General features: G+C 30.9%; 1 protein-coding gene across 1 annotated transcript; it reads left to right on the top strand.

Moving 5' to 3' along the window:
• Positions 1–9,900: 9,900 nt before the first annotated feature.
• Smp_119110 (hypothetical protein) lies at positions 9,901–11,880 on the top strand (the record flags this gene model as incomplete). The annotated part of the gene is made up of 2 exons (XM_018788808.1): positions 9,901–10,603; positions 11,411–11,880. 2 exons carry the CDS (start codon positions 9,901–9,903, stop codon positions 11,596–11,598), a joined length of 891 nt encoding a protein of 296 aa, XP_018654314.1. The 3' UTR covers positions 11,599–11,880.
• Between the last annotated feature and the right edge of the window lie 1,557 nt (positions 11,881–13,437).

Here is a 13,437-nt window from a genome sequence, read left to right as displayed (position 1 = left end):
ATGAACGACTTAACCGCTGTTTGATTAGTTTTACCTTTTCCTTCTTGGTGTTCTGAGTTTGTTAGATTCAAGTCGTTTAGACAGTAAAGAATATGCTGCATCACTATATGACAGCATTTATCTCAGCAACTTCAGTAGATTTCTTAAATGATAGGATTCGTTCGGCAATTTCATTATGCTATAATAAAACTATGAACTCATTCTCATAATTTCATTTAGCCGCCGCAGTATGCCAAACAGAAGCTTAAACCGACTATGCTTATCAGAAAGCGACTCCAGGGATTCTCCATTTGGCTAAGTAGTTTGTCAATCATGACTCCTTGATCTTTGTAGAGTGTGGTAAATGATAACTAATATGATGACCAGATTCTCTACTCTCCACTTTGGTGAGAAATGACTAGTTAAGTGTCAATATACAATGTTCCATTAACAAATGGGACTACTCAACTCTTTTGAATTTTACCGACTGTCAATATTTGTTCCATATTCATACTTTTGAAAACATTCGATGTTTGGTCGCACTCCATCCCGTCCATTAAGTAGCTATAATTGCATGAAAATTGATTGAGGCAAAGTGTGAAGCAAAGTGCGGCCCGAATAGCTCAGTGGTAACGTCTCTGACTGTGAAACCGGGTGAAACGGGATCGAATCCGCCAGGGAGCACCAGTTCCCTCAAGATTACATGTACACCTTGCTGACGAGTGCCAAGTAGCACGAAACCCGGGTCCAGGGTTTCCTGTTGACCGATTCCAACCATCATCTTAACAAGCCTAGTGTTAAATCAAACTTTATTTTCTAAATTTGTTTTCATATACTTATATCACCTTCAATTACTAACCATCGTTATACTGATATATCCTATAACGTTTTAATAATATATCTAGTTGAATAAGGGTTGCTTATAGAGCTGCATTTTTATCGTACTGCCAGGTTTCAAAAGACCAGCAATTCAAATTATATTTTTGATCACAAATCTTTCTAGACATTTAATTCTGGTAAACAAGTCATGGAGATTTCAATTAGTTTTTTGGGATATGTGAAATGTGTAAAACATTCTTTCAAGTGTAAACTAAGTAACTGAAACCTACAAATTTATTCTCAAAAATCCGAATATGTACACTGGTACTTTGTCTTAACAACTGGTTGCCAAAGAATGGCATCTTCCGATTACGTTACTACGGATAAGTGATATTTAGCCTTGTTACTATTGGTGGATTTTGTATCATTATTATTATTATTTAAATTGAAATGGCTAGCATTAATGAATCTGTTTATCGATCATTAGTGTTAATAACTATTTCTTCATACTGATGTTCATTCCACTGAACAATAAATCATGCTTTATTTTCATTGAAAATTAAGGTAAATTGTCAACTTTTAATTAAAAAGTTTCTTGTATATTTTTCAGTAAACTTTGAAATTTAGTTTATGAAATATTCAATATTTCCAACAGGTTTAGGGATGAAATTAACTTTACCATAATCTATTTATCTATTTATCTGTCTCTTTATCTTTATATGTAGGTATGCGTGCACGTATGCATTTTGTTTATGTATGTATCTACCCATCTGTTAATGTATATATATATATATATATATATATATATATATATTTCAACATAAAGGGATGACGATCTAATGTGTTTGTGAACTGGATAAGGAGGAGTGCCCAGACATTTGGGCTATATATTTACCACCTGTTCAAATATTGTAATAAATCTTCCTGTTTAAGATTTGATTTGCCTGAACTAAGTAATTATGAACTTTTGCGATGTGTAATCACACGGGATCACGAAAGGCCTACAACCTTTCATGATGCTAACCACTGAGAATCACAGACCGAAAAAATGAATTTCCTGACATATTCTACAAACTGCCTTCACTTTCAAGAAAGTGAGAGACCAATTGATAGAATTTTATGTATCCAATATTTTACAAATGGAAAAGATGGTTGTAACACCTAAACTGACGGAAAACCTTTAGCCGTCGGAGACGAGTGGTAGATAGTGAACATTAAGAAAACAAATAAAAAATCTGATTTTCAAATAATTACAACTTGGATCCATGTTAATATATCGAAGAATTGCACAATGAGTGTTCAGTATTCCTGTCTGTTAAAAAATTTGTGGTGATGAATAAATCTATTACTATCAAAATTTGACAATATGTAACCAGTCTTCTCTGCATTCAGAAGCACAAATAAGTCTCTTAAACAAAAACAGATATTTAATAACCGATCTTGATGTTGTTTCAGCAGGGACTAGCTATCGGTCATAACCATTCAGTGAGCTAGCTGGATCACACTAGTCTTTACACTGCTTAAAAAATGTTCAAACATTAGATCTGTGTTTTCCTAGTTTTGTACTCAGGCTTTTAATTGGAATGGTTTTTATTTAGATCGACATTATTGCCAAATTTCAGATAAATTGAACTACTTTTTATCCAGATAAACAACTACTTCTTAGAAAAACTGTAATTTTATTGAATAAAAAGGACTATTTTTGAGTCGATTAGACCTTTCATTAACAATCAATATTCATTTACACAAATAATTTAAATTGAATATACCTGATTCATACGAAAAGCGTGTAAAAATGGGAAAGTTTTTCCAATAAACAATTAACTTGCCAAATTATTTAGGTTAATTATGTTACGAGATAATGTAAAGTGATAAATTTATAGTTTAAGATATATCCATAGGACTGATTTGTATTTACACCATATTCAATGAACTTTGATTCTCAGAAGATAAATGTCAAACAGGTCCTTAAAGATAAGTTTGAGAAAATTCATTGAACGAAACACAGTATCACGGCGTTATTGTTATCATCAAGTAATATCGATCATTGGAACTGAAGAAACTCATTTTTCTCATATCAGTATAAAAAGGTTTCAAAACAGTCTTTTCAAAAGAATCCAAATAAAAATGACGTCCATTATTCCCCACAAGAGTGATTTTAAATGCTTTTCACCATTGTGTATGAAAGCAAATTATTTTATTATAAAGTATCAAATAGATATTTTTTATGTCACGTATATTTTGTAATATATATTATTTAATGGATAAGGCAACCCTTACTCATTATCTTCAGTTATTTAAGATTTAGATGTTACACTTTTAACGCTATCGACATGTAGTGAATGAAGAAGTCCAATGGGAAAGACCAGCTCATTAGAATGTCTTCGTAAAATACCAAAGCCGTACATTAAAAACTTCATTGGCACATCTTAGATCAATTGTTTCTCACAAACTTAATCATTCCTTCATACCTGTTGTTATTACAAGTGTTCTCTGTTTACATTTCTGTTCTCTTCAATTAAATCTTCTCAACGTTTTGCTATCAGGCATTTCACTTCTGAATGGTGCTACATACTACTGATGTTTAACAAGCGATTTAATGTACGTTTCACATAAAAAAAAATGAAATCCATCGTGTGGTGTTGTAAGTATTTCATACTAGAAACATATCTAGGTTGCAATATTCGATGAGTAGTCAACCGGAAATTTCCGACATTGCGTCAGGAAACGTGACTTATGCAATATGGACGGGATTTAATATTAGTTCCATAAATCACGGTCAGTAAGTTTACATAGAAGTGGTGGAACGTTATGGGATGTATGATCATTTACAAAAATAAGCGTAATATGCTAATTACAGAGATAACTCTGGATGTTGTATTCGCTAGCCAACGACTTTTATCAATAAGGTTTGTAAATCAAATTTAACTAACCATGTCTTTATCTCTGTCTGACTTTCAGACTGTTTCTTTGATTCCACTTTCCAAGTAAACATTGTTATTGACACTTTTAAGCATTAATTCGAAATAGGTAAGATTATCTGCAAACAATCAATTAAATAAATTATTTTTGTGATTCTGATTATGTTGGGTGAAATGTAAGCGTTTATTCTTCTAAATTATAGTTTAGTATAAACATTTTCTGGATGAATATATAATTAAACTGAACTTGAAAGATTTACTAACAAATTAAGTGTCTGAGAAGCAATTAGTGTTTTACTAATTAAGCAGAAAACTGAATAAAAACAAAACATATTTTTCAGATGTTTTCATCGCCGGTTAACCGATCTAATAACTTTGCGTTGATAGTGTTATTAAATACATCACAGGTTTTATTTTGGGTTAGATTTCTTATATATTTTCCTGGTAATTAAATTGTGTAAGTGTTGAGTTTCGTGGCAGTCAATGTTTAGACAATGTTTTTAGGAATAAACGTGTCTGATATTGTGTGAAAGTACAATATAACTTGTATGTAATGATGATGAAAATCATACACGAAATAAAACACACGGTTAGCATGATTCTACAGAATACACTTAATCATACTACTTAAACAGATTCTCATGTTGTGAACTTGTTAGAAGAACGAAAAGTATTTCTTTTCGGTTAAAATTCCCACATGAATCTGTATTATCGAATTTGTTTTACAAGTGAGATAGGAATACATTCTGATTAAAATGAAGATACTAATCAAAGATCCATAGAGCACATTTCCACATTTTCAGTTGGATAAAAACTTCAGATATCTAAGTTACCAAATTACAAACAATCAATTAAAATGTAATCCATATGTTGAAAAATGACTTCGTATCATACACATAAAATTTATTTATTTACTCAAAATATTGTATGATTTCATGTTATATTAAGGAATAGTGATTAATCACTAACGGTGGTTGTGGTAGAGCGTATGAAGACGTCTCAATGATTTTGCATAAATTTCAGAACTACGTCCGCGGGAATAAAAAAAATTATTCCCAATAATTGACTTAAGTAAATATGTAGCCAATAGCCATGTTATGATGAAGATCTTTCAATATAGTTATGATTTTAAAAAACGAAACAATGTTAATTGACGTCAGCATGCTTCGCAATATATATATATATATATATATATATATATATATATATGTATATATATATGATATTTTTATAGCTAAGTGGAACCTTATGTTGCAGGAAAAATTCAAAATAATTTAAAAGTTATTTAATAGATTTTGTAAAACCTAGTCTGATATAGTATCAAAATTAAACATTTATCATATCAGTTTGTTCAATAAATTAAACTGTTAAGAGCTTTTATTAATAGTACATGATTGCATGTTCGATTTATTATAAGCATTATAAGCAAAGATGGAAAGATTCAAACAAACAATACCAAGGGAATTTAAAATTCACCCCGTTGCACAAACAAGTGGCTATCAGGACTCAGTAGCTAAATGGATAACGCGATGGCGTTTGAAGCGAAAGGTATTGGGTTCGAGTCTCAGAGTGAACATCAACTCTGAGATGAAGGTACATCTAGCTAACGAGCCCCAAGTGGGACGAAACACGCGTCCTGGATTCCACTGCTAACCACTATCCATTTTTGCTTATAATGCTTGTGAATTAAGGCTATGTCGAGACAATACGCACAATATGAACATATGCCAATTAGAGACTGACCAGTTGAAGTCCTAAAAACATCAATGGGAAGATCCAAACAAACAATATTTATCATATCAGTTTGTTCAATAAATTAAACTGTTGAGAGCTTTTATTAATAGTACATGGTTGCACGTTCGATTTATTGATATTCGTGACTAAATTGATCAGTCACTGTTGGTTTATAGGCGGTCTGAACAAACACCTCTGAAAGGTCTTCATTTTGATGTTGATTAGTGATAGAAGAATACAAAATCTAATCAGTAAAATCCAACAAATGACATGATTAATTAACCTTACGAATGATATTTTGACATTTCAAGTTGTCTAAGCTAATTTCGTGTATGGGTGTAGAAATTTATACTGTACGACAGGTTCATTCAGTCAACAATATCGAAATATCAAAAGGTAAGTTCTGTAGTTCATGGTTAGCTATTAACAAAAATACTCAAAAAAGTGAAAACTGATAGTTGCTAACGTAGCTTTGATTATTTTTTGGGGAAAAGAAATAACACGCCATAAAGCACTGTATGGACTTGATATGTAGTTTACTAAATATTGACTAATAAATGCATTTTAATTTGTCAGTGCTGACTATTTGAAAATATTTATTTTGTAGAAGAGAAACCTGTGTAGTTCATCTTGAATTCTTTTACTACAGGCACTTGACCCATAAGGTTCGCTAGCTTTCTTTAGTACCTCTGACATGGTATGATGTATATGTATACATATTTATGATAATAAATGTTGGTCAGAAGAATGATACAGTATTATATATAACTGGTTGTTAAATAATGTGTTTTTACATCTTTTGAAAGAAATCGGTCTGCATTATTATAAGTTTGCTTCTTAGAGATAAATTATCACTATTTTCGAAGTGTCTGATTTCTATTCTCTGTTCATTTGCACTAAATGAGTTATCTATGCATTCAAAAATATTGTAAAACAAATCAAAAGAATTATCTCTTGTTGTGATATCAATTTACTACAATATTTAACAATATAGGAATGTTGATGAAGTGAATTATTTCAATACTAGGAACAATAAAACATGAAAGTTACTCTTTACTAATAGAAGGTAGCTTAAAGAAGAAAGGATATGTTTAGTAGGTGATGTGACTAAAAACATTACAGTAGAAAAACGCAATCATTACCCTGTATTTCTAATGATATTATTGACCTAAAGGATGAGGTTCTGGATTTCTGTGTCAAATATAACCTTTTGTGTATTGCTTAAAATCCTAATAAGGTAACTTAATTCTGCTTGAATGATTTCAAAAAAACGAATAACTTGAAAGCAATATATATTTACTGATAAATTGCAGTTAACATAAAACACCCACTTCTAGAGTGCAATTCGGATAGTTAAACCGTTTTTAAAACCAAAAGCAAACAAGATCTATTAAAAAAAATACAGTGAACAAACAGTGCCTTAACTAAATTTTCTAACTTTAAAAAAAAAACTGTATTTATGAGCCTGTTAAAGGACATATAAGAATTTAAGTTAAACGTGTAAATGATCAAACTTCATTTTACGTTGCGATCATTTATTCAGTGTACAATTTGAAATTGATTTCCTCGTAGAGAAAAATAATATGAGATGTGTAATGATGAAACTTATTTAATTGAGAGAAGTATTACAAAAGGGTATATATTTATGGAAGTACAGTGGTGGAATTAAGTTAAGTCAGCTAATTTGTAAGTGACACATTCATTGAATAGTCGATCAAAACACCGAAGTTTTTAAATAAACTAAAAAGAATTTCAAAAATTGACGACACAAAATGCAGAATCAAGTAGATTAAGAAGCCTAATCAGTTGTCAGCGAGAAGTTCAAATTCTTCTTATCATTTTTCACTTATCTTTATTTCTTAAATCATAATTTCTTATTGTTTGTTAAATAAATATCTGACAAATTACTGGTGAAATAATTGTTTGCAACCTAAACCACTCCTTCAGAGAATAAATAACCAAATCAAAACTAATCCAAGTTTGAATAGTACAACGGATTATTTAAATTAAACTTGGATTAATTTTAATTTGTAAATTTATTGTCCGAAGAAGTGACCTACACCAAGTTACGAAACATCGGACAATCTAATTTTTCTACTCACTGGGATATTAAAAATATATTATTTCTTTATAACAATCTACCCAAATTCTCAATTTATTCGAAATTATCAATTAAAACTTGGCAATGATACCTTTTTGTAACATACTCCATTTTCATTTTAATTCAGTTTTTGTTACTTCAACTTTTCACCAGTGCAAAATCTAAATACTTCATTTTCATTCAGACCTGATGGTACATTGAAAACATGGGGGCAAAAGACGTATGTTTCGTTTGAGTTTAACATTTATCAGTTGGTAGATAACATAATTATATATGCAAATCAGAATGAGACCTTCGAATGTTGAATAAGTTAACAAACATAAAGGTGAAATTGAAATCCACAGATATTCTAGAAATTAAACGTAGGAATCCGATTTTACTTTTATAGCCAAAAGTCATATATGTAGTTCCAACTTGAGTCTAATAGCAAGTATGTTTACAAGACAATACGAAGGAAATCAAATACGTAATCAGATCTAATCACTAAAGTTTAGGAGGAAGGAATGCAAACCAGAGATGATGTCTGTTGCGTTTAAAACTATTGATAATGTGTTAATATATTAATTTAAGATGCGTAAGAAACATATGGATGGGTATAGAAAGTATATCATGTTAACCTATTTACTTCATGTTGTATTGATATGTTCAACACTAACTTGAAACGCAATTAGATGTATATTGTATCAACTACTCATAGGGATTTTATGAAAACCGCAGTGGTATGCATAGCAGTTTATATGATTTTTCTTGAATTTTGACTATTTTTAACGGCTAATGTTATATACAACGTTTTTCAAATCATTTATTTTGTCTTACCTAAGACATTTTCAGTTATTTTCGAAGTGTATTTAGCAAATTAGTGTGTGATTTGAATCAGAGGGCAAACTTTTGACATATTTGTGCTGTTTATTCGATATTTCTGGTTACGCAACATTGAATTTGTTCATAACAAAAAACTTCAGTTAACTCCAACATTTAAAACGTGATGAAATACATTTTGTCTAAGATATATACCTTGGTGTTGTGGATTTCACTGTTATAAATCAAAACTAGCTTGATTTATACAAACAAAGTTAGGAGTTATCTTAGTTTTAGTGAAGACCTAATGATTTTTGATTTTTTTAGTGAGATTCACATCCATTCGTTATTTTTAAATGTTATTTTTCTTCAATCAGGGTATTGGTTGTTTCTTTAGCACTGTGTAATCGAATCATGGTATCTGATTTGTGTTTGATTAAGTTACAGCTCTAAAAATGTTCAGATATGACTTTGGACTTTATTTTATAGTACTTGATTTTGTTTTCCTTATATTTGCAGAATGTTTTTTTTAATTGCCTGAATAGCTTTCTGCCAATATTCATGAAGAAAATTCTTCCTTTCATTTTCCTTATTCAAAAACACTATGGGTTACTTAAAACTTCACATTCATTCTGTTGTCGAATTTTGGCAAATTATTAATTGTCCAATTCTATGCTTCATTGTAATAACAGTCGTCCACCTTAAGGTTACAAATACGTGATTGGTCGAAAAGTATCAACCAATTGTGATTTAAACTCTAATCACCTGTGCAATTATGTACTTATAAATACATCGGATCCGTCTACTTCGCTATAATAACATGATGACAAAAACAATGTCAACTGCTCTTGCTTAACACCGTTTTCATTACTTATCTATAAAATAAGCTTGGAAATATGGAAGCTTACAAATTCGTCATGGATAAACAGAACTAAGCAATAATTTTAATATCTATTGGGTAATTTCAGAATTATTAAAATGAATCATATCCTGCATAGTTTTAATTGCGTCTTCATGATATTGACCATAAAATTTTGTCAAACAAGCAAATACTTCTCAGAACGTTTAATTGCAAACAGTTCAGATATTCATAATGAATTCATCAGCAATTATGCTTTGGACACAAAGGATTCAAATTATAATTCTCTTCTCATTCGTCAGTGTCCCATGAAATGCTTTATAGAACATGATTCTCAGGATATGGTCAATTGTACTTCAGACGAAGAAGATAAGAAATCATCAAAATTAAAGATGATATCTTGCAAACGAAATACAGAAACTGGCGAACTTGTTCTAGGTCATAAAGAATCTGTTCGAGGAATTTTACCCGGTGCATTGGGTCATTTATTGCAAACATCATCACCCACAACGAGCAAATTGCTATCACGCAGTGGTCAATTGGAATTTCATTTAAATTTAAATATGGTTCGATTAGATGCAAGATGCTTCCAAGGTTTGGGTGGATTGATTACTGATTTACGTTTGTTGAATACAGTATATATGCATCCAGATAGTTTAATCGACTTACAGCATTTACGATCATTTGAAATGGAGAGCGGTCAAACGCCGTTATATTTATCAGATGATTATGTGGAGGATGGAAAATACTTTCAATCGGATGTAGAAGAACCAACAGGACAAATTAATAAACCCGCATTTATTCGTCTAAACCCGCTAGACAATACAGTACCAATTACTTTTAATTTAAACACAAAATGTCATAAATGTGCACTAGTTGATGACAATGATGTGAGTAACAGTAATGATATGAACGATAGAGCGCCAACAAGACCTGATAATTTAATTATTATAGTATTTACAAACAAACGTGATCTGCCAACATCACAATACAATTCACTTAAGTTAAGTATGATATTTCCATATACTTGTCCACTAATCAAAGATGGAATCGGTTGTTTAAGACAATCTGATCTAATTGAAATTGATCAAGACAACTCAACTGAAATGAATTCAGTTTCAAATAAGCAATCGTTACCAGAATTACGATCGGAATCCTCGTTATTAAATATTCCAGTTATTGAACAATTAAAAACAATGACATTTATACAAACGGAAAGCAAACATACACTGTCCCTTTCAATTATATTAATAATATGGTGCACAATCATCACAATTAGTTTTATTGTAGTTATATTAATTGTACTATATTGTGTAAAACAACGTTTTATTAAAATTCCATTATCAACAAAAGTTACACAGATAACACCATTTAGCTTGTTCCATGTTTGTGGTCAACAGAATCCATCGGTTGACGATGATGAAGTTAATGGTAATGACGACGATAATGATGACGGTGATATGGAAGAAATCAGTTCTAATTCAGTTTCTAGTGGATTTTTTGCGCAACAGCCTAAAACATATGTAACCAGTGAAAAAAAGGAATTACTCCCATACACGAGTGATAATATGACAAATTTTATTATCAGTAGTAAAAATACTCGAAATGGTATGAATGATACACGCAGTTCGTGGAGCAGTTTACAAATAACGAACAATCCTTCTATAAATGCCAGGACTATACAATGCCGTTGCAGTGTTATAAGTCTTAAAGATTCAAAACCGACCGATTCAAACACGTATGGTGCCTTATGTAACATCCTTCAGTCAAATAAACATAACAATCAACAATATTCTGATAGACGAAATAATCATTATCCTTACAAAAAATCATACTTATCTAAGAGACGTAGTATTGGCAGTCAGACAGACTTTACTGATATTGAATCAGATAATCCAGAGGCATATTGTACTTTAGATAGATATATTATGCAGAAGCATAAGAGATATCCATATACTACTAATAATAATATTAATGATCACATTTTATCAAAACGCACAGCCAGTAATCACGTTTTGCCTTATTTTCGAAGCAATAATTTAAACCAAATGGATGGAATAGTCATCACCAAATCAAGTATTTATTCAAATAATTTATTTAGTCATAGTAATATCACTATGAATAATAATACTAGTACAAATAATGACAATACTGATAATAATATGAATAGGATTTTTCAAAATTATAACGACACCTCAGTTGCTAAACGGCCAATTAACAATGGTACAGATGTATTCATTTTAATGATTGATAACAAACCTAAATCTGTACGTAATCTACCTCACACAAATCCTATTCGTCAACTTTTAAATCCAGTAAATAAACAAGATCAACACATGAAAGGTGACTGGAAACATAGTGAAGTTCCCAATGGTTCAGTGATCTAGTCGGGAGGTTAATCATCGGTGTTTAATATAGGAACTGCTTTTATTTTCTCTTCCAAGAATAAATGTTCTACTACTATTCGTACATATGCCCATTATTCTTCTTATAAATGAATCAGGTGACATTTGTAGCAATATACAATTCCATGTTATATGATATATGTATTTATCTATTTGTTTATATTATCAACAAATTTGTATGTCAGTTATGCATGTAAAATTTTAAGGAATGGTTCCTCGAAACTTGTAATCTAGATAGTGTTACATACATGTTTTGCCTTAAGATGAAAAGTACAATCTATAAATAAATAAATCAAGATGAACTATTTTAATTTATTATTTAGTTGGTTGTTTTACGCTAGCTCTCGTGACAGACCGACTACACAGGCTTTTAAGACCACTACTTTTAAACTAAACAGAAGTAATCAGCACATGCTGTTGGTGACTTATTGAAAGAAACAAGATATGTATCCTTTTTTTCCTATTCGTATAGTAAGCTCTTTCAATATATCTCCACAAATCAGTGAACAGCATTAAGTTCAATCGAATTGTAGAGGGATCTATAATGTTATCGCAAATTAATTACTTTAAAACTGTGGAAATAATCCTTTTGAATTACTTTTATCTAGAAATTTATTTATTCATTTGGAATCTTGAATGAAATAGATCCTTACTTTATGGCGATAATCCTAAGATAGTGTATTTGTTTTATACTTAACACCTTGCTCATATACAAAATAGTGTCAGTGTGAAGATCGACAAGTTATTCTTATGCTGCTCGTCGTGGAAACTAGAACTCACCGTTGCCACATTTAGGTTGATTTGCTACGCTGGTCATTATCTTGGTTTGATTTTGCCTTGTATATGAAGCAGATATACAGGTTTTATTCCGCGGTAGACTCAGTACTCCAATATTCCTGCAATTTGTCTTTCTCGCAGCAAGATACAACACGGATATCTAAGTCAGCCCGACTTTAGGGTTACATACTAGGTGGCTTCTGGAACAATAACCCGCCTACTTTATTGTAAAAGTGTATATTCGACCACTTAGAATGATGCACATATTTGACCAAAGACTTATCGCAGTAATTTTTGTCGTTGTTCCGTGCTCTTGGTTTTCGTTTTCTTTCTTTAGTTGTAGATGAACGTAATTATACTGTGCTGAGACTGGAATAACACTTCTCATACGAGATGTCTCAGTCCTCTTACGAAGAAAATACTGATCTGTGTCCCGCCCAACACTTATCATTCCAAAACACTCATGATATTGTAGCTATTCCACTTTCTTGGAGTACATATGTTTTTCTTACATTGGTCATCAAAGTAATCCTTTGCTTTCGAAATTGATGTCTGTTATTCTGTATACCCAGACGTTATTCAAACTGTACTCTTATATGTTATCACCTCTGATTACACTTTATTCACACAATTACCACTTTTTTGACAAATGTTTATTAATGTATGAATCATATGTTTTCGAACAATGTTCCCTTTTTAAATGTTGCAAAGTCTGTATACTGGTATGGATTTTGTAATTGTTTTCAGAGTATACATAAAAAATAATTATCATTTGTAAAATGTTATTCGAAATTATCTTTGGTCCTGGACATTAGCTGGATTCCGTCTGAAGAATTCACGTACGTTCATAAATGTTTACTGTTACCCTAGTATTTTTTAAATATACGTCTGTCAAATTTTGTTTTCCGGATTATTAATTTCTTTCTACAAAATGTCTAACATTTATTCTTCGGAATGGTCATAAATGGTTAGTTAATCAACGTTCTACGACGATTGTGTATCGCATTATTAATAACTTGAAAATTATTGAAGGAACTACTTTTT

This window comes from Schistosoma mansoni, chromosome W (assembly GCF_000237925.1).
Source record: "Schistosoma mansoni strain Puerto Rico chromosome W, complete genome".
NCBI lineage: Eukaryota > Metazoa > Platyhelminthes > Trematoda > Strigeidida > Schistosomatidae > Schistosoma > Schistosoma mansoni.
This window is presented reverse-complemented; position numbering and strand designations above follow the sequence as displayed.